General features: G+C 41.4%; 1 protein-coding gene across 1 annotated transcript in view; it reads right to left on the reverse strand.

Moving 5' to 3' along the window:
* The window catches only part of LOC126260056 (uncharacterized), a 389,315-nt gene that overhangs the window by 243,421 nt on the left and 122,579 nt on the right, over positions 1 to 23,315 (reverse strand). Inside the window, exon 3 of the mRNA XM_049957248.1 lies at positions 19,976 to 20,119. Within this exon, the coding sequence (XP_049813205.1) occupies positions 19,976 to 20,119 (144 nt within the window). The remainder of the gene's footprint in view (positions 1 to 19,975; positions 20,120 to 23,315) is intronic.

Raw genomic sequence — 23,315 nt, forward strand, 5'->3', positions numbered from 1 at the left:
CTTGGTATAAATTTATTTAACTTGGTTTGTAATTATACTTTATAATTCTTCAAAATTTGTATATATATTTTTAATATCATTTATTTGGTTATTACCATTTTTAAATTGTGTTCGAAGAACATAATAATCATAAATGAAATTACTATCACATAATCGTTAAATAACAAAAGTAGGTCTTACATTTTCATCATGAGTTGATTATAATGTGTAGTAATAAACTATTTCTCTGTTCATTTCTTTCATGTAATACTACTATATTTCTATAAAATATTTCATCTCATTTTTATATACAAGGGCTTTCCACAAAGTACATTAAGTTTTGGAATTAAAAATAAATGAAGAATTGGAATTGTTTTTATTATATACAGATGAAAGCCACACTTCAATACTACTTTTCTACATAGTTGCCATTTAAATTAAGGCACTTATCGTAGCGATGGACGAGCTTGGAAATTCCTTTGTCGTAAAATTCGACCGCCTGCGCCTTCAACCACGTGTTTAGCTCTTCTTTTGGGACTGAAAAGGTGTGATTTTTTGTGGATTTCCTGGAAAGAGGCACTACAATACACTCTCAAATGTATTGCCAAACTATATAACCTCAGAAGAGCAATACAAAACAAGCGCAGGGGAAAGTTGGACTTAAAGATTCTGCTGATTCACGACAACGCCCAGGCCGACACAGCAAATGCCACTCGTGAAGTTCTCGAATCTTCTTAGTGGGAGTTGTTTCCTCATCCGCTGTACAGTCCCGACCTGGCACCGAACAACTTCAACTTATTCCCAGCAATGAAGAAGTGGTTGGCTATTCAGCAGTTTGATGACGACGCACAGCTTCAAGAAGAGGTAACCACGTGGTTGAAGGCGCAAGCGGCCGAATTTTACGACGTAGGAATTTCCAAGCTCGTCTGTCGCTACGATAAGTGCCTTAATTTAAATGGCAACTATGTAGAAAAGTAGTATTTAAGTGTGGCTTTCATCTGTATGCAATAAAAAAATTTCCAACACTATATATTTTTAATTCCAAAACATAATGTTCTTTGTGGATAGCCCTCATAGTTATGCATAATTTTATTTACCGCTTTTAAATAATTTATTTGGCCTTCATAAGGTGTTTTATATTAATATTTATTTTATATTCACCATGTTTTCGAACGGATGGTAAAACTTCTTCATAAATCCAGTCTTGAAAATTTTCAGAAAATGGCATTTGTGAATTCATAATTAGTTAATATAAACCAAACCCATTAATACATTTTGGAGGATGAATATTTTTACACTGATATTGAAATTTTCATATTTTTTACAATACATTTCGTTAATATGTTGTTTTACATGATCTGAAGAACATTGTACCCTAATATATTACCAACTTGATTTGCATAAAACCATGGATTACTTTTCCATCAATGATTATTAAAACTTTCGTATCCATACATATAATTAATTTTAATATATTTTTTGAAAATGTTATATTTTTTCTTTATGAATGCAAAGTAAAACAATGTTATTTGTCCATTGTGAGAAAAATGAAAAAAAAATTCATAAGAAATTTGTGTGAATAAGCCTTCAAAAATGTGTTGCATCGATTGTATAAAAAAGAAACAAAAAGAATATAGAGAAAATGAATATGAACATATACAATAACTTATTAATAACTGACATAGGAAAACATTTCCTCGTGAATACTATAAAAAAGGAATTAAAAATTCTTCTAAATATGTAACTGTGACTTATCAAACAAAGAAGGAGAAAATAGTTTCCAATTATGAAATATATTAAGAGGATATTATCAAAAAGTTGCATTATTTTGTGGGAAAATTTGTAAGTATAACAGAAAAATGTCAAAAACTACCATATCATAAAAATATTAAAAATTGGTAAATTTTTTATTTTGCTATTATTATTCGGTTAATCTTCCATACAACTGTTTAATTCATGTAAGAGCTCAGTGTTACCATCTGTTATTTTATTTGACTTTAAATTATAATGACCATATGCTGATGTATAAATCTTGTAATATAATATACTTGTCATCATCAGAACTTAAAACTATTTTATTACATTTAACTGTATACATTCATGTTTACATGAATTAAATTTGTTTTTGTATATTGTTTTATTTTGTTAACCAAACAATTTTTATAATCAACATAACTAATTTCAGTTTTTATAACAGATTTTTTATCTCCTTTAGTATTTTTCTATTTTTTCTTATAAATATACATTTTCGATCTTAAACTAACATGCTCTAGTGTAATTTTTCCATGATAATCATGTTTCATTTTTCCTAACACTTCCTTGTTTACTGTGGATTTCCATAAACATTACCTTTTTGGAGTCAAATTCGTTTATTTTTATCAACGATCTCTATAAAAATCTTCAGTTCTTACCATATAAATAGAAGAATCTGTATCCATATAACATAAATTAACATTTTCGCCATATTTTCATTTCATTTCATAACATTATAATAAAAAGGATACATTTTAATTTTTGAAATACATAGAATGGTGATTCCAATATAAGTTGGTTTTCTGAATTTTAATATTTTTTTTCATATGAATGCAAAGAGATTTTTTGAAAATGTAATAGTTTGTACATAATTTGGTTTCGAATTATATTCATATACTTTTCTTATCTGTAATTATTTTAACATTTTGTCCATATTTAGTATGTTCCATTTTCTTATGAAATACTCAATTATTTATCAGTGTTTAGAAATCTTTTAAAATCATTCTTTGCTTTAGTTCTCAGTTCTGTATTAAAATCGATATAGTGTTTCAAACAATGTAATTTTTCAATTTTTGGAATTTTAACCTATAATTTATATGTTGTTTAAGATTTCTATAATGTAAAACATATTTTCCTTCATTATTTAATGTTGTTAGTAATTTATTTATTTCTTCCAGTGCTAATGGTAAGTCCTTATTTAAATCGTGAAATTATTTTGGTATTCCCTAAATTGACTTCCAGAATATAACCATATTACTTGTTTTCACTTATTGTAAAAAATTTTTCACCGTTAACATTTTGGGTTTAACCAACTGAAATGGCTAAATGATAAAATTTGGCACATTGCCCAGCCACATAAATTATTTGTGTCTAAATATGCAATATAATTTGATTTATTTTTCTGGCTCAAAATTATTCATTTATTATTTGATTTGTGGTATTTTTGAATTTTATGGGAAATTCCACCTCGAATCCTATCACAATCGTTTCACAAATAAACTTAAATTTTCTCTCATTTTTAACACAGGATGCAATGACACTCCAGGAGCTGTAAAATACCAAGATGGATCGAGTGTTAAAGATTTAATAAATGTATGTCTAACATTTTCAAAAATGTCCAGTGAAATGAAAACACCAGAATAATTATAAATACTTGTATATTCATCTAAATTTTTAATACTCAATTTTTCCCAAACTGTTTTTGCACAGTTATAATTTTCATCAGAAATATTTTCTTTAGTGTGTCTAGAGTAAAAACATTCTTTTCTAGGAAATTTTGTTTCTTGAAATTTTTCTTCAGAATCCAATTATATGTTAATACACTTCTTTTTATTAATAAATCTAATTGTTCACCTTTAAAATATATTGTGGTTTCTCTGAATTGTTCTTTTGTGAGATAAGATAATTTCTCAACATTCGAACTCATAAATTTAAGATTACCCATAAATCATAATGTTAAATCCAGCTTAACCAGATATATATTGTTGTTTATTATTTGGAACACCACCTTTTAAAAGACATTCGAAATGTGCATAAATTATAAAAGGTATTCATAATGAATTATTATTATTTTTAAATTTTATTTTCTGACATTTTATGTTTATCAATTTTTACTTATTTATGTTCACTACGACCATTTTCGAATTTGTCTATTTTTTTGAGAATAAAAAGATATTAAAAATGTATCACAGGAATAAATTTGATGTCCATTTTTAGTTGATTGTGAAGTAAGTAATCTAGTTTGATTTATTATCCAACAATAATGTGAATTATTTTTATCTCAGATTAAAAGAAGATTTACTTTTTCTGTGTATATTTTTTGTTTGGTAAGAGGATATACAATAAATTTTTATCATAAGAAGAAACATTAATTGGAAAATTTTACTTCATTTAAAATTTTGGAATATCTGTTAGCTGAAAGGGAAAATTAATTTTCTCTTTTTGAAAAATATCATCTAATTCTAATGCAGCATTTTTATAATTAATACTCCTTTCTACATGATCATTTGCTGGGTATAAATCTGATTTTATAGAATAAAGAAAAAATTTTAGACCTGTTTTTGTACATTACTTACATCTTTTTTATCTTTAATTTCTTTTGATAAATCGATATGTCTATTAACATTTAATTCTGAAGTATTTATATAAAATAAAGACCAACCAATTTTTTAATATACTTTTTAATATATGCTATGAGCAACTCCATACATCTTGAAACCTCAATTTTGTTTGAGATATGTTGAGAGAATAGCAGCCTGAGGACAGTTATACTGAAGCACCATTTCACAGAGTATCCTTTCATGTTTCAGGGGTATTATAATGCAACATAGATACTGATGACTGTTGAAAATGTTAGAGAGAAATGTAATTTTCACCACAAGAAGAAAGGCAGTTTGTGCAGTTAGCATATTCCATATCACTGTACCTTGTAACATGATTCTGTACCTCTTTTGAAGTCAGAGCACTGTGTTTGGGATTTGACTATGGTTTCAAGACTTATAATATTTCTTGCTTTGCAACCATCATATTTAGCTACAAGAAGCCATTTTTAGAGCAGTTGAGAAGGAAGCTCTGGTAAGATGACGTAATATGGTGTGAGGGACCGATAACAGATGGTTTGTTTGGTACACGTATCATGAAAAAGACCGCCTAATTTGTGGCCCTTCTCCTCAATTGGCTCCAGCGTTTGGAAGTTGTGCGCCAAAATGTTGATCTTCTATCATGAATATTTGCAAAATTAAACAGTGTATTTACTTGAATTTCTAATTAAAGCATCTCTCAATGGCGTGCTATCATTTCATTATTTCACAAGTATTAATAACCAGCAGAATAATGAACAACTGCAAAATGGAAAGGCAGATGAAGCACTTCAGTGATATTCAGATCGAGCCTAACTTGAATGGTGGGCAAAATGGTTCGGCTGTAAGATCAGAGCTGGTTTGGCAGTGTCAAAAGACAGACATGCAGTCTGTCACTGTCGGTGTCAGTTAAGAGTTTATTAGCAATGTATGATTATTTGGACATATAGTTGAGAACAGTGTGATACTAATTACAGAAATATGCAGTTCATTAATTTGTTGAAGAACAGAAATCATTTGTGACTCTGAAGTGGAATGTAACTGTGCAGTTTCTCCTATTCTGCTAATAAAAAGCGAGTGGCATCCTGTATAAACATACTGCTTAGAAATTTAATCATTTCTAAAACAAAAGTTCTTCACTAAGAGTTTCTTACAGCCTCCAGATAACGGATTCGTAACCTATGTGCTGTTCCCTGCACAGGGGACAACTACTGTAGAAGACTACAGGTTGATGAACATTTATTAGAACTTTCGCATTCCACTCAGGGTGGTGGAAGCAAATAGGCGCCTCGTGTGTCCTGCAATCTTAGTACAAATGAGATCAGGGAAACGTCATGTGTGGTAACACAGAGGAGGTATGAAGAGGAGAAGTATTTTTGAGGGAAGGGGTTTTATCAGCCACAAGTATAAATATCACCCACTATTACTCTTTTTTCTGTTGCCATGAACTTTATAAAATGTTTAATACACCATATTATACAACATCTCTCATATTACTTTATAAGATCTTAACAGTCGTTTATGTTACCTTTCTCTGGCTCTGTCGCCATATGCATCTTTTATCGTAATGCAAAATTAATCAGTGCACTGATTCGTGAGGCAGAACAACTAGATGACGATATTAAAAGGATACAAGTAGTAATCGATCAAATCCCAAAATATGCTAATGCTAGGATGGAACAGTTTGTTTTTGACTATATATACTTCTTCCTGATTTTGATTTTAGTGATACCTTCCTTAAAATAAATCGTTCGCAGTGGCTTGAAAAGAAATATTTTGCTAGTTGCAGCTTTCCATCTGAGAGAGGTGTCTAATTATTCGAAGATGGCATTAAATAATTAACTGAAAAACAAGTGTCAGAAGTAACATGTTCTTTAAGTTGTATTTGAGTGTTTCCCTAAGTTTCCAGGACATAAAAATGTTATCAAAGAATAAGAATTTTTAAAATAAATGTGATTTTCTCGTCACACTTGTTTAAGAAGAATTGTACATAGTAGCTATGAAATTGTGCTATTAAAGTTAATACAACAATATTGCTAATTAAGCTGAAAGTTAGCTACTTCAGAAGAACAGTGTTCAAGATAAAATATAAAGATAATTTTAAAAGATTTTTTTTCCAAGTATAGATATTAAGGAATATCACTCCCCATTTTAATATGCAGCCAGAATTCTTCACAACCAATTTTTTTGTGCAATTGAAACAAAGTAGTAGGTAGCATAAAAAATCATAACTGAAAAATAAAAGCCATTTAAAGTAGCCATCCTCAGCATAAACTCTCTTACAATGCGAGGACATTCAAAACATAGTTTGCTTTGGTATGTCAAGTTTTCATACTGTACGCGGTAGAACATACAGAGTGATCAAATGTACCTCGATGCCCCTATTTAATGCAGAATTGACCATTAGATGTCACAAGAGGCAAACGCACCAGTATAAAAGAAGATGTGGAGGGGGGTAATGTGTCATAAGTAGAGGAACTGTGATCACAGAACGGATCACTCAGGAGAGCTCAGTCACGTTGAACATGGGGTAGTCACTGGATGTCATATGAGTAACAAATCCATCAAGGACATTGCAAGACACCAGCCAAGCTCCGACGTACGTCACACAGACAGCTCTCGTGATCTCCTCTACTTATTAAAGTTGTTACACAGCATAACACTAATTATTTTAACTATTTAAATGATATCAAAATTGGTCTAAGCAACTGGCTTACGATGTCGGTATATCTACGTTTACAATACCTAACATGAAATGAGATAGAATTTCTAAACACTTAAATTAAATTCAGGGTCCAGTGGAATTATAGTCATTTCTTCTGTTGGTATTCACATGAGACCACAAGGTGCAGTAATTGGATGTCACAACATCTGGCGGAATAATAACACCATATACAAATAACGCTACAGTTAATTAGAACAATGTAAGAGAGGCAAGTCCATACTTCCAGTGGGTGTGCAAGTGGATAATACCGTACTGGATTTGAAAGACAGCCACAGCTTTTACCATTAGTAGCTAGTTGCATGAGTGGTTACACGAATCTGAGTACAAAGTTACATGTAGTCCCAGACATCATATTTTGCCCAAAAAAATCACTTGTGAGACACACCAACATTATACGTACGGAATGAAAATGACAATTTGAATACAACCCATGATCTGATAGCATCTGAGCTCGAAAACTCACTGAGCAGGGTGGTGCAGTGGTTAGCACACTGGACTTGCATTCAGGACAACGGTTCAAACCCGCATCTGTCCAAACTGATTCAGGTTTTCCGTGATTTCCCTGAACCGCTTATGACAAATTCCAGGACGGTTCCTTCGAAAAGGTCATGGCCGCTTTCCTTCTGCATCCTTCCCTAATGCGATTTTGTGCTCCGCTTCTAATGACCTCATCGTCGACGAGACGTTAGACACTAATCTCCTCCCTCCTCCCTCCTCCTCCTCCTCCTCCTCGAAAACCCACACCGCAGATACATCTTACCACCTGTGCGACAGGAACTGCCGCTGCAAGACGTGCGTTGCTACAACTGACGGAACTCCAAACATCCATCGTCCCTCGTTTCCGATGTCCTTCCCCCCCCCCCCCCCCCCCCCCCATAAGTTTATCATCACAAACTTTTCCAATTCTGGAGGAGCACGAAAGGTGCTAAATAAAAGAGAAGACCCGCCTGTGGGATACCTACACTTCAGAGTTCGGTGTTATAATTTCGAGCTTGATCAATGTGAGGATTAGCTCCAAAGCTTCTGTCCAATGGAATGTCTAATAACAAAATTATTGAAATGAACAAATGTGGTCTGTTCCTGCATACAGAGAAATGGGCGCTCAAATCTTTTCCCAGGTTTGTTCCCAGACGAACAACTTGTGTCCCCACAAACGAGGAAAAAAAACAAAAAAAAAACAAAAAAACAAAACGGAGCTCAAAGTGGCGTCTGATTCTCACCCAACATGGACAGTTGCTATCGCAGAGAAAATATTTTCAACCACCACTCTGAGAAGGTGCCGAAAAACTGCTTTCGTGATTTCTGTCGCCGGAGTGCGTCCGCTGAAAAAGATTATGTGGCTTGGCCGAAACACAACCTCTACGTTTCATGACAGAACCCCATATCCACATGCACTATCTTGCACAAGCGAGGTGTCCCATTAACAACGTCATCGCAGCGCCGACTGATGCAGCGCTTTGTCGCAGGGGTTGACGCTATCAAGGTGAAGAATCCCTACTGTGCAAGGAATCTCCCCTTGAGAACGGTCGCCCCTTTCCATATGTTCCCGCAGGTCACACAGAACAACGAAACTAGCACACAGGTGGCATACAGTATACGCACTTGAATATAAAGAAATTAAAAGGAACAGACGAAGTGAAATTTTGGATGGATCACTTAACAGCTCACTGACCCCCGTGACTCAGTTTAACACCACACACATGGTACACATAGTCGACGGGGCGTTAAACGCTGATCTCCTCCCTCTCTCCTCCTGCCCCTCGAAATGAGAGAACCCAGCTTTTGGTTGACACATTTCAACATTTCAACCCGTCTAAAGCTGCCCAAGTCGACTGTTAGTGATGTGACTGTGAATCGGAAACGCGAAGGAAAAACGACAGTTAAACCGAGATCAAGCAGACCTCATTACTAATGGACAGTTACCGAGGATGCCATTTTCATTGACTTCCGGAAGGCGCTCGATACAGTTTCGCACTGTCGCCTGATAAAGTAAGAGCCTACGGAATATCAGACCAGCTGTGTGGCTGGATTGAAGAGTTTTTAGCAAACAGGACACAGCATGTTGTTCTCAGTGGAGAGACGTCTACAGACGTTAAAGTAACCTCTGGCGTGCCACAGGGGAGTGTTGTGGGACCATTGCTTTTCACAATATATATAAATGACCTAGAAGATAGTGTCGGAAGTTCCATGCGGCTTTTCGCGGATGATGCTGTAGTATAAAGAGAAGTTGCAGCATTAGAAAACTGCAGCGAAATGCAGGAAGATTTGCAGCGGATAGGCTCGCTTCTTGGTGCAGGAAGTGGCAACTGACCCTTAACATAGACAAATGTAATGTATTGCGAATACATAGAAAGAAGGATCCTTTATTGTATGATTATATGATAGCGGAACAAACACTGGTAGCAGTTACGTCTGTAAAATATCTGGGAGTATGCGTGCGGAACGATTTGAAGTGGAAATATCATATAAAATTAATTGTTGGTAAGGCGGGTGCCAGGTTGAGATTCTTTGGGAGAATCCTTAGAAAATGTAGTCCATCAACAGAGGAGGTTCGACCTAATGAGTATTGCTCATCAGTGTGGGATCCATACCAGGTCGGGTTGACAGAGGAGATAGAGAAGATCCAAAGAAGAGCGGCGCGTTTCGTCACAGGGTTATCTGGTAACCGTGATAGCATTACGGAGATGTTTAGCAAAGTGGCAGACTCTGCAAGAGAGGCGCTCTGCATCGCGGTGTAGCTTTCTGGCCAGGTTTCGAGAGGGTGCGTTTCTGGATGAGGTATCGAATGTATTGCTTCCCCCTACTTATACCTCCCGAGGAGATCACGAATGTAAAATTAGAGAGATTCGAGCGCGCGCGGAAGCTTTCCAGCAGTCGTTCTTCCCGCGAACCATACGCGACTGGAACAGGAAAGGGAGGTAATAACAGTGGCACGTAAAGTGCCCTCCGCCACACATCGTTAGGTGACTTGCCAAGTATAAATGTAGATGTAGGATCATTGCGGAGGATAACCGTGAAATGTTTCATGAAATTAGTAGAAGGAATCATTCGTGAAGTCGAAAGTGCTGTCAGCACACCAACTGGAACAATTATTGCGTGGAATTAAAAGGAAGTGAGTACAGTGGCCGAGCAACTCCTCTCAAGGGAAATTATCCAAGGCACCGCCTTCAGATTTAGTGGTAAGATGGCCCAGTGAATAGCCCACCAAAAACTGTACACATATCAATTATAGAAATGTGAAGAAGCACACTGAACTCTGACAAAAGATAAAAACCCGAAACAGTGAACGGTCCAGTTGAAGCTGTGAAATATAGAGTTAATTTCAATAGCTGCGGGGTCGTGGTGATGTGGTCACGGTGCTGGACTGGGAAGCGGGAGTTGCGAGTTCAAAATCCCGTACAGATTTTTTTTTTTTTTTTTTTTTTTGCAAAATTATGAACTGTTCGTCCAGTTATTGACGTGTTTGTTCGCTGTATTGAAATTAGTGTCTGTCCGTGGTACAACATCCGTCTGCAACTGCGAGATCTAAGAAAGGGAGCTACAGATGTACGTACAGGGTACCTCCTGTTTGTTCTACACAAGAACCTCATGTTGCGACTCTTGCATTCCATTTTGGGAGTTTTGACTCTCTAATTCCTTTGTTGTAATATAATTCACGCTCGTTTATTTATTGTTTGCATTCCTGCGAGAGGTTCATGCGACATCTCGCCTACTCTCACTGTTCTCCACATTAACTCGCGATGATAATATATTATTATTACATGACTCATACTCTGTAACCAATATACAGTACGACAATTGGTAAAACTACAAAAGGAGAACAGACACGTCATGACCGGACGGAAAGTTCATAATTTTGTGGAAAAAAAATGGGGCACGATGGAGAGTTGAACACGAAACTCCCGCTTTGCAGTCCAACACCGTGAGCGCACAGCCACGGCGCCGTAATTCTAGCAAAGCGCTGGATGTTGCACATCTTGAGCTTGCACCGTTTACTGCTTCTATTTTGCTTGTTTGTTCACAGTTCAGTACTCCTACTTTCTGTTTTTTATGCTTCATCTGTATTCAATCTGACGGGAGTGCGATGAGGAGTTTCGCTTGTCAGGACCCATACATTTCTGAAGTTGGTGCTAAGGGACACTCGAGTTCGCGCAGAGAACGACACCACTGGACACGCATGACTGGAGACTAACGATCCAGTGAAAGGATTTGGGCTCGGCGAATGCCTGGAGAACATTACCTGCCATCGTATGTGGTACCAATAATGAAGTACGCAGGAGGTCGTTTCATGCTATGGGGGTGTTCTCCGTGGTTAGGATGTGGCCACCTTATAACGCTAAACAAAACTCTAAATGCGGAAGGATATGATTACATTTTACAGCATTGTGTACTGCGTACAGTAGAGGAACAGTTTGCAGACGATGACTGTATCAGCGTGGCATTGCACCCTGTCTGAGCTGTGGTGGGTTCTGAGAGAGCGAACGCGCGATCCTACTGGTGACACTTGTGCGCGCGTTCCATCGACTCTGGCCTTCGTAGTGTCATCTTTGCCTTGTTATGCTTTGCCTCTGAGGCGGTGTGGCCGTGAGTGGTGGGTGGGACACGGGGTTGGGCGGGTGTGCCTGAGAACTCGGCGTCCTGGTGATTGCTGCGAGTTGAAACCTTTGGCCGTTGGGTTATGGGGACCTGCGTTTTCTTGTGGCGTTGAACGTTGCTATCGGCGAGTTTAGCTGGCAAATAGCGGCTCTCGTCGCGTGAGACCTGGTTACGAAGTGAATCAGTCAGTTGTGGTGTGCTAAATACGCCGAGATGTAAGGACAACTTGTTAGCAGCTACTAGCAGGAGAGCAGTATTTGAGGCACCTAGGCTGGACTCCTGATGCTGTTGGCCTCTTTGGCATTTATTTGAAATTATGTATGAAGACTGTTCTTTAAGTACTGTACTTAAAGATTGATTATTCTACCCTGGTATGCTGGCCAGGTATCCGGTTCCTTTATGCCTTTCAGTGATGCCTTTTGGGGTTGTGTGTGTCAATCTGGATGTTTCTGTAAGTGTCAAGCTATACTCTGTTCATCATAAGAATAAACCTGATGTAAACATTACACCATGTATTCTTCTGTTTTTGCCTGAATCTCATTGGATTTCGCTTCACGTGGAGCGGAAGCCAAGCTGTACCAGTTCAGTGAAGTACTACCATAAGGATACGTTTTATGCTGTTTTACCCGCACATAGACAGAGATAATGCGGGACAACAGCTTTATCGGCGCATTAAACTTTGACAGCACTGGCCACCCAGCGGTCCACATAACCGGCAACGGTCTGAGCAGTTGCAGTTCAGAAGTAAAAAGAGACGAGCAAAGAAACACTGAAGATTCGAATGTCATTTAATTTTTAAAAAACTCCAGCACCACCGCTCGCTTCTTAGGTGACCAAATGATAAGCATAAAACTCTCTCGTTCCCACCTTACATACTATTGTAATTTCAAAAAAGAGTGATGAAAATTACTAACTTAAATACAGGGTAATTTTTCTGAGCGAGCTACGTGTAATGCGAAAGCGTACTGCAGGGATTTCACTGTACTGTTGAATACTGAAGCCAATGAAGGTATTAATCACAATCAGTCGTCAGGTAATTTCTTAGCTGAAACTTCCTGGCAGATTAAAACTGTGTGCTGGACCGAGACTCGAACTCGGGACCTTTGCCTTTCGCGGGTAAGTGCTCTACCAACTGAGCTAGCCAAGCACGACTCACGACCCATCCTCACAGCATTAATTCCGTCAGTACCTCGTCTCCTATCTTCCGAACTTCACAGAAGCTCTTCTGCGAACCTAGCAGATCTAGCACTCCTGGAAGAAAGGATATTTAATCTGCCAAAAGTTTCATATCAGCGCACACTCCGCTGCAGAGCGAAAATCTCATTCGCTGTCGCTAAGCCACATCTCCTCAATATCCTTTCTTCCAGGAATGCAAGTTCTGCAAGGTTCGCAGAAGAGTTTCTTTGAAGTCAGGAAGGTAGGAGACGAGGTACTGGCAGAATTAAAGCTGTGAGGACGGGTCGTGAGTCGTGCTTGGGTAGCTCAGTTGGTAGAGCACTTACCTGCTAAAGGCAAAGGTCCGGAGTTCGCGTCTCGGTCCAGTACACAGGTTTAATCCACCAGGAAGTTTCAAATCAGCGCACACTCCGCTGCAGAGTGAAAATCTCATACTGGAGTGTCTTAGCTCCTTCCTCATCCGAATCCGAGAAATAAGTTTCAGTTCTGTAAGTGTCATTTGCTATGTTGATAACGAGTCGACCAACAACAGAATCGACGAAGCCGCCCAGGCGCCGCATTTTCCCCTCTACTTTTGTGATGTGCAGTTCTACATCCCGCCAGTGCCCGGTAGTGACATGTGGAAAAGCTGAGTGCGTCAATTCCATTAGGTCTGGTAGCTTAATAGTCATGTTATTCCTCGGTCCAAATTTCAAATGGGTCAAATGGCTCTGAGCACTGTGGGACTTAACTTCTAAGGTCATCAGTTCCCTAGGCTTAGAACTACTTAAACAACCTAAGGACATCACGCACATCCATGGCCGAGGCAGGATTCGAACCTGCTACCGTAGCGGTCGCGCGGTTCCAGGCTGAAGCACCTAGAACCGCTCGGCCACACCGGCCGGCTATTCCTCGGTCCAGGTCGCTTAGGTTGGCTCCAGGTCAGTTCTGTTGGGTACAGTGGAAAAATGTAAAAATGCATTTGTATGGTGAGCTCGATGCTGTGAAAACGATTGTTTTTCTTGTTTGTACGACACTTAACTATATCTGAGGTATAAAACAATGGACACAGTCCAAAAAAAGAGTATTAGCTTTTTCACTTTTGCCTTAAAAATTACATTGTTATGTTTTCTTAATTTCAGCAACCTTTATTTAACAATACTTCATAAAATATCGATAATTACGAATTTATATTTGAAATTAAAACAGGAGTTTCGCGTGCTATATGAAATTGGAAAGAAGAAGACGTGCGTTATTCATAAAAAAGTGATGATGAATTTTACAACTGCGAGATGTAGGTATTTCAAATTGAACGAAAAGAAAAAGTAACTCACGAGTCTTGAACCAACGACCCATAGTCTGCAGAAGATTATCAGTCTATAACGCTACCAATGGCGCTATTGTCGGTAAGTCTGTAAATTGTATCTAATACAGTGCCTTGGGAAACTTCAAAGCCGATTATCTCTGTAAGTTTATGAAGAACATTGAGAACAACCTATTTCTCGGCACTTTCGAACCGTGTTCCACACACGTGTTTCACTACGGAACAGCGAGCAGCCTCAGCCGTCGTCATACTGTATATTAACAGCACGATAATCGGAGCACAACAGCGCAGAGGCTGTGACTGTACACGATTTTTAAAATAAAAGCTACGTAGCACAAATGTCATTAAGAAATACGTCGATGGTTGTATATATATTTGAATATCCTGAAGCTTCATTTATCGTAACTTAGTAATAATATATCTCATACATACGTAGGACCTACTTCCAGGAGCGAAACAACCCAATGTACGTGTGCTAAGGCTTCTGACCAATCACTGCGTTTGTGTTTGCTTACATTAAGTTTATTCTTGTGATGAAAGGAGTATAATATTTGCAATTTTTAGTATGGTGCTTGAAATCGTTGATGTTATCATTGATTAAACGTAATTTCTATTTATTGTAGGCCTTATGGTCCTTCCTGTGGCGTGTTATTGGATTTGGCCTGCAAGTAAAGTTTTGTGCGCTCAGCCTAAAAGGTACACACCTATAGGTCATGTGTAAGTGCGTGTTTGTATTTGCACACTCTCTTACTCCATGCAGAGGAACACTACGGCTTATAGGTGTACATTTTAACCTGCCATCTGCCGGTCCCTAATAGGGCCCCAGTAGAGGTATACCTTGACTTACGTAATCTCGTTTGAATAATTATGTAATTATTTTTTAATAGCCGGCCGCGGTGGTCTCGCGGTTCTAGGCGCGCAGTCCGTAACCGTGCGACTGCAACGGTCGCAGGTTCGAATCCTGCCTCGGGCATGGATGTGTGTGATGTCCTTAGGTTAGTTAGGTTTAAGTAGTTCTAAGTTCTAGGGGACTGATAACCACAGCAGTTGAGTCCCATAGTGCTCAGAGCCATTTGAACCATTTTTTTATTTTTTAATGGCTTTGTACATTGTTTCTTGGTATTGCTAGGAAGGTTAATTTACAATGTTATGAGTGGAGCGTTCCCGTACTCAAGTATTAATAATTGGTTTCGTTGAAAATAATATTTAATTGGCCGCTTAAGTGTTGCTGTGTATGCTAATTACTATCAAACTTGTCTGTTGTTTGTTGTTTAGAATGTGTTGAAAGCCTTGTATAGGCAGCGGTTGATGCGTTGCTGTTCTATAGGTCCGGGGCAGAGACCGTTTACCCCTTCTGCTTCGGCGGCTTTCCCTCATCGCACGGGGCGTAGGTGTTGCGGATCCCCCGTTCCAGCCTCAACTTGACTAGCTTATTGTCATTCTTTTGGTATCGCGTCGCGGGAATTAATTTACTGAGTGTTTCTATTATCGTAAGGTCCTTGTGGGAAGGTAATGAAACCTGTTGAGCAAACTGAGCACTGAATTTCTTGATTTCTTTCAAAAAAAAAAAAAAAAAAAAAAAAAAAGGGTTCAGTTGTCATTGTCATTTTAATTGTGTTTTAGGGACCCGGTAGTTTATTTAAGTACTCAACTTGATGTGTAACAGGCTTGTGGAAAATCAGTGACGTACTACTGTTCCCTTCGGTTTTACACGTGGGTAGCATTTTCCCAGATTGGCCATGCCTTTTCTATGTGAGAGAAGAACAACCAGTGGAGGTGTATGCATTTTAATGTTTTTTATTTCACGTTCGTTGAACTTACATCCAAGTCCCGTCGTGGTATTAGCTCTCAGTTGTGACGCTAGTCACATGGACAGATTGCCGCCAAAGGTTTATTAAATGATTTAACTGTTTGTAATCGGGCTACCATTCCGTTGCACAATTGACATGTTGTCTTTCACGAAGAATTTGTAATTTTATGTGTAATGCAAATGCCCTTATGCACTGTGATTTCAATTTCAAAATCTTAACTATCTGCATGTATTTGGCAAGAATCTTGGCAACCGTTAGTTGGCTTTTGACAGAATTGTTATTAAATACACTGAAGAGAAAAAGAAACTGGTATACTTGCCTAAAATGGAGAAGTGCAGCAGCACGACGTGGCATGGACTCGACTAATGTCTGAAGTAGCGCTGGAGGGAACTGACACCATGAATCCTGCTGGGCTGTCTATAAATCCGTAAGAGTACGAGGCGGTGGAGATCCCTTCTGAACAGCACATTGTAAGGCATTCCAATTATGCTCAGTAACGATCATGTTTGGGGTCCAGAATGAGATTTTCACTCTGTAGTGAAGTGTGCGCTGATATGAAACTTCCTGGCAGATTAAAACTGTGTCCCAGACCGAGACTCGAACTCGGGACCCGAGTTCGAGTCTCGGTCCAGCACACAGTTTTAATCTGCCAGGAAGTTTCATGTTTGGGGTGTTTGGTGGCCAGTGGAAGTGTTTAAACTCAGAAGAGTGTTTCTGGAGAAAATGTGTAGCAATTCTGGACGTGTGGGGTGTCGCATTGTACTGTTGGAATTGCCCAAGTCTGTCGGAATGCACAATGGACATGAATGGACACGCAGTACATTTACGCACGTGTCACCCGTCAGGGTCGTATCTAGACGTATCAGGGGTCCCACATCACTCCAACTGAATACGCCCCACACCATTATAGAGCCTCCATCAGCTAGAACAGTCCCCTGCTGACATGCAGGGTCCATGGATTCATGAGGTTGTCTCCATACCCGTACATGTCCATCAGCTCGATACAATTTGAAACGAGACTCGTCTGACCGGCCAACACGTTTTTAGTCATCAACAATCGAAAGTCGGTGTTGACGGCCCCAGGTGAGGCGTAAAGCTTTGTGTCATGCAGTCATCAAGGGTACACAGGTGGGCGTCCGGCTCCGAAAGCCCATATCGTTGATGTTTCATTGAATGGTTCGCACGCTGACACTTGTTGATGGCCCAGCACTGAAATCTGCGATTTGGGGAAGGGTTGCACTTCTGTCACGCTGAACGCCTGATACCTCTTCAGTCGTCGCTGGCCCCGTTGTTGCAGGATCTTTTTCCGGCCTCATCGATGTCGGAGATTTCATGTTTTACCGGATTCCCGAAATTCAAGGCACACATGTAAAATAGTCGTACGGGAAGATTCTCACTTCACCGTCACCTCGGAGATACTGTGTTCCATATCTGGTGCGATGACTATAACACCACGTTCAGACTCACTTAAATCTTGATAATGTGCCACTGTAGCAGCAGTAATCGATCTCACAACTGCGCCAGACACTAATTGTCTTATATATGCGTTGCCAACCGCAGCGCCGTATTCTGCCGGTTTTCATATCTGCATTTGAATACGGCTGCCTTTACCAATTTCTTTGGCGCCTCAGCGTAAAAGTATTTTATAATTAATCGAAACCCTCAGCTGCCAACAGGTGTTGTTAATATACCTCAATGGGAACAGCTAGAAATGTGTGCCCCGACAGGGACTTGAACCCGGGATCTCCTGCTTACATGGCAGACGCTCTATCCATCTGAGCCACCGAGAGCACAGAGGATAGGGCGACTGCACGGACTTATCCCTTGCACGCTTCTCGTGAGGCCCACATTCCCAACTGTCCACAACGTACATTCGTAATGTTCCTAAAGAATCTTACCGGCAGATTAAAACTGTGTGCCCGACCGAGACTCGAACTCGGGACCTTTGCCTTTCGCGGGCAAGTGCTCTACCAACTGAGCTACCGAAGCAAGACTCACGCCCGGTCTCACAGCTTTACTTCTGCCAGTATCTCGTCTCCTACCTTCCAAACTTTACAGAAGCTCTCGTGCAAACCTTGCAGAACTAGCACTCCTGAAAGAAAGGATACTGCGGAGACATGGCTTAGCCACAGCCTTGGGGATGTTTCCAGAATGAGATTTTCACTCTGCAGCGGAGTGTGCGCTGATATGAAACTTCCTGGCAGATTAAAACTATGTGCCCGACCGAGACTCGAACTTGGGACCTTTGCCTTTCGCGGGCAAGTGCTCTACCAACTGAGCTACCGAAGCACGACTCACGCCCGGTCTCACAGCTTTACTTCTGCCAGTATCTCGTCTCCTACCTTCCAAACTTTACAGAAGCTCTCGTGCGAACCGTGCAGAACTAGCACTCCTGAAAGAAAGGATACTACGGAGACATGGCTTAGCCACAGCCTTGGGGATGTTTCCAGAAGGAGATTTTCACTCTGCAGCGGAGTGCGCGCTGATATGAAACTTCCTGGCAGATTAAAACTGGCAGATTCTGGAAACATCCCCAAGGCTGTGGCTAAGCCATGTCTCCGCAGTATCCTTTCTTTCAGGAGTGCTAGTTCTGCAAGGTTCGCAGGAGAGCTTCTGTAAAGTTTGGAAGGTAGGAGACGAGATACTGGCAGAAGTAAAGCTGTGAGACCGGGCGTGAGTCGTGCTTCTGTAGCTCAGTTGGTAGAGCACTTGCCCGCGAAAGGCAAAGGTCCCGAGTTCGAGTCTCGGTCGGGCACACAGTTATAATCTGCCAGGAAGTTTCATATCAGCGCACACTCCGCTGCAGAGTGAAAATCTCATTCCTAAAGAATATTTGCCCATTCACTCATTACTCGCGCCATCTAAGATGACGATTCCCGTAAGAGTTCGGGCAAAGTGAGCGCATTCGCACAGAATAAGTTCAATGGTCGGGGAGCCGTAAACTGTATGAAGATAGTAACTGTTCCGAAAGAACAGATACCAATGATGACCATGCAGCTTCTCTAGAAAGAAATGATAATTAATCGAAACCCTCAGCTGCCAGTGTTGATATACCTCAATGGGGACAGCTGAATATATATCAACAACACCTGTTGGCAGCTGAGGGTTTCGATTAATTATCATTTCTTTCTAGAGAAGCTGCATGGTCATCATTGGCATCAGTTCTTTCGGAACAGTTACTAGTTACTATCTTCATATAGTAAAAGCATTTGTTTGGGAACGATAAATGGCGCATCAATTTTGGCCATCCTTCCACGTGTTTTTCTTAAATTAAATCCCATCCTTGTCAAAAATCAAATGTTCAATTGTGTGTGAAATCTTATGAGACTTAACTGCTAAGGTCATCAGTCCCTGAGCCTGCACACTACTTAACCTAAATTAACCTAAGGACACACACACACACACACACATGACCGAGGGAGGACTCGACATCCGCCGGGACCAGCCGCACAGTCCATGACTGCAGCGCCCAGACCACTCGGCTAATCCCGCGCGGCCCGATCCTTGTCCTGGGTCTCGCTGTCATAAAGCAGTATCTGCGAGACAGTGGTTTGTGCACAGTAACATTCCTTAAATGGACTAGCCTGCCTGGAGTAGCCTGTGGGACGAGCTAGAACTTCGGTTTTGCTCCAGACCATAACGCTCAACATCATTACCTTTCCCGTCCTCGGGCTCTGAGCACTTTGGGACTTAACATCTGAGGTCATCAGTCCACTAGACTTAGAACTACTTAAACCTAACACACATCCATGCCCGAGGCAGGATTCGAACCTGCGACCGTAGCAGCAGCGCGATTCCGGACTGAAGCGCCTAGAACCGCTCGGCCACAACGGCCGGCTCCGTCCTCGGCTCTTGCTGAAGAGTGGGCTGGCTTTCCGCCACAGACATTCACACACCTCATTAAGGGAATGTTTACCCAGCAGAGCTGAGACCGTCATAAGGGCCAAGTGTGGACACACGCCACAACAGGTGTCCTAGATACTTTTGATCAATGAAAGCCGGCACCGACCGTGAAAGCCGAGCAAGTAACGGTGTTCTGCGAGCAGCTACTGACCGAGCAGCGGCAGGGAGAGGAGCGCCCAGGCGGTGCCAACGGCCAGGTAGGCGATGCTCACCACCGAGGTCGTCCTCACGAGTTCCGACTGCGCCGTGGGCCACGTCGCGTTCAGCTCGTCTGGCAGCTGCCCGCACTCTGGGTCTGCAAACGAAGAATTGCACTCGTCACAAACGCTATTCACAAACAACAGGCTCAGAAAAAAGAGCTGAATATTTACGTACTGAAGGAGAAACAGTTTTTAGGAAAGAACACTTTAAAAATAATTGAACACCAACGAAACTTTAACCAGAAAACATACTTTGAGAAAGCCGTCGCTGCTGGAAGAAGAGCAGAACATGTAATATAAGATATAGAATATCCATATCATATGGTGCTAATGGTGTGCGTATGGGCATCCGCACAAATTTATCGGAGAGGGGGTAAAAATTTAAAATCGCCACGTTTTTATGTAACTGAATCGGCGAGTTTCAAAACGTGTCATGTCCACAGAACTACACTCCTGGAAATGGAAAAAAGAACACATTGACACCGGTGTGTCAGACCCACCATTCTTGCTCCGGACACTGCGAGAGGGCTGTACAAGCAATGATCACACGCACGGCACAGCGGACACACCAGGAACCGCGGTGTTGGCCGTCGAATGGCGCTAGCTGCGCAGCATTTGTGCATCGCCGCCGTCAGTGTCAGCCAGTTTGCCGTGGCATACGGAGCTCCATCGCAGTCTTTAACACTGGTAGCATGCCGCGACAGCGTGGACGTGAACCGTATGTGCAGTTGACGGACTTTGAGCGAGGGCGTATAGTGGGCATACGGGAGGCCGGGTGGACGTACCGCCGAATTGCTCAACACGTGGGGCGTGAGGTCTCCACAGTACATCGATGTTGTCGCCAGTGGTCGGCGGAAGGTGCACGTGCCCGTCGACCTGGGACCGGACCGCAGCGACGCACGGATGCACGCCAAGACCGTAGGATCCTACGCAGTGCCGTAGGGGACCGCACCGCCACTTCCCAGCAAATTAGGGACACTGTTGCTCCTGGGGTATCGGCGAGGACCATTCGCAACCGTCTCCATGAAGCTGGGCTACGGTCCCGCACACCGTTAGGCCGTCTTCCGCTCACGCCCCAACATCGTGCAGCCCGCCTCCAGTGGTGTCGCGACAGGCGTGAATGGAGGGACGAATGGAGACGTGTCGTCTTCAGCGATGAGAGTCGCTTCTGCCTTGGTGCCAATGATGGTCGTATGCGTGTTTGGCGCCGTGCAGGTGAGCGCCACAATCAGGACTGCATACGACCGAGGCACACAGGGCCAACACCCGGCATCATGGTGTGGGGAGCGATCTCCTACACTGGCCGTACACCACTGGTGATCGTCGAGGGGACACTGAATAGTGCACGGTACATCCAAACCGTCATCGAACCCATCGTTCTACCATTCCTAGACCGGCAAGGGAACTTGCTGTTCCCACAGGACAATGCACGTCCGCATGTATCCCGTGCCACCCAACGTGCTCTAGAAGGTGTAAGTCAACTACCCTGGCCAGCAAGATCTCCGGATCTGTCCCCCATTGAGCATGTTTGGGACTGGATGAAGCGTCGTCTCACGCGGTCTGCACGTCCAGCACGAACGCTGGTCCAACTGAGGCGCCAGGTGGAAATGGCATGGCAAGCCATTCCACAGGACTACATCCAGCATCTCTACGATCGTCTCCATGGGAGAATAGCAGCCTGCATTGTTGCGAAAGGTGGATATACACTGTACTAGTGCCGACATTGTGCATGCTCTGTTGCCTGTGTCTATGTGCCTGTGGTTCTGTCAGTGTGATCATGTGATGTATCTGACCCCAGGAATGTGTCAATAAAGTTTCCCCTTCCTGGGACAATGAATTCACGGTGTTCTTATTTCAATTTCCAGGAGTGTAATTCTGACATTAAGTATAAAAAACCAGTCGTATCTCAACCGATTGATAACTAATTATTTAATGAATGCTGGCGATGTTGCCCGCATCTCGTGGTCGTGCGGTAGCGTTCTCGCTTCCCACGCCCGGGTTCCCGGGTTCGATTCCCGGCGGGGTCAGGGATTTTCTCTGCCTTGTGATGGCTGGGTGTTGTGTGATGTCCTTTGGTTAGTTAGGTTTAAGTAGTTCTAAGTTCTAGGGGACTGATGACCATCGATGTTAAGTCCCATAGTGCTCAGAGCCATTTGAGCCATTTTTGCTGGCGATGTTGTAAAATTCCTGAGGACTGAAAATCAGCCGAAGTTAATTTCTATTTTTAAAAAAAGAGCCGAAGAAATGTATTACAGGGGTATACGTCTCACGCATGCAGCTTATAAAGCTTACTAAAAAATGATAAAGTCACTTTAAAGTAATAACATACACGTTTCGGACAAGTGCAAAGGAAGGTCGTGCAGCGATAATGTTTTTGGCATCAAAATGATTCAAATGGATCTGAGCACTGTGGGACTTAACAGCTGAGGTCATCAGAAATAAGATGTTTCAACACGCGATCTTGGCTGCAAGAATTCTTATTTGTCATCAAATATCAGACAGCGCCCATCAACTTGTGCAACTTACATAAGTGTGTGGTAGTTCTGTAATGAAGTAAAAACCCGTATCCAGATTCCAGTACGGGCTAGTGCCCCTCCCTATTCTGGACGCCATGGGGTGCAAAGTAAGAGGAGAAGGGGGGGGGGGGGGGAATTGTGAGTTAACACACAGTAGCCAGGAGTCGTGTACCACGTGACGCACCTGCCAATAACCATTTAGCTTTGATTTTCATGTTAGTTTAGGTGCGGTAAAGGTGTTTAAACAATGAAGTGTTTAAGTAAACCAGTCGTCAGTCCAAAGATTATTTTGAATACCGTAATACTTCACTAGACTTGGTATTGTTCAAAAATGTGTGTGAATTCTAAGGGATCAAAGTGCTGAGGTCATCGGTCCCTAGCCTTACACACTACTTAAACTAACTTATGCTAAGAACAGCACACACAACCATGCCCGAGGGAGGACTCGAACCTCCGGCGGAAAGGGCTGCGCAATCTGTGACACAGCGCCTCAAACCGCGCCGCCACTCCGCGCGGCACTTGGTCTTGTTGGAGGCGGTATGTCAGCAAGTAATAGGCTACCTACAGTTACGAAACATGGTGCAAATCCGTATTTCATACTTCAAGAAACGTTGCATAGTTGAAAGAAGAGATAAATGACAAAGATAAATACTGTGATTGACAAAACATCGAATCCGAAACCTTTGAATTTGTAAAAGTAACTCCATCTTGTGATTATGGAGTGTGGGACGGGCTGATCTACGAATCCTAAAAATAGTTTTGCAACAGACGTTAC

This window comes from Schistocerca nitens, chromosome 5 (assembly GCF_023898315.1).
Source record: "Schistocerca nitens isolate TAMUIC-IGC-003100 chromosome 5, iqSchNite1.1, whole genome shotgun sequence".
In the NCBI taxonomy this organism is placed as follows: domain Eukaryota; kingdom Metazoa; phylum Arthropoda; class Insecta; order Orthoptera; family Acrididae; genus Schistocerca; species Schistocerca nitens.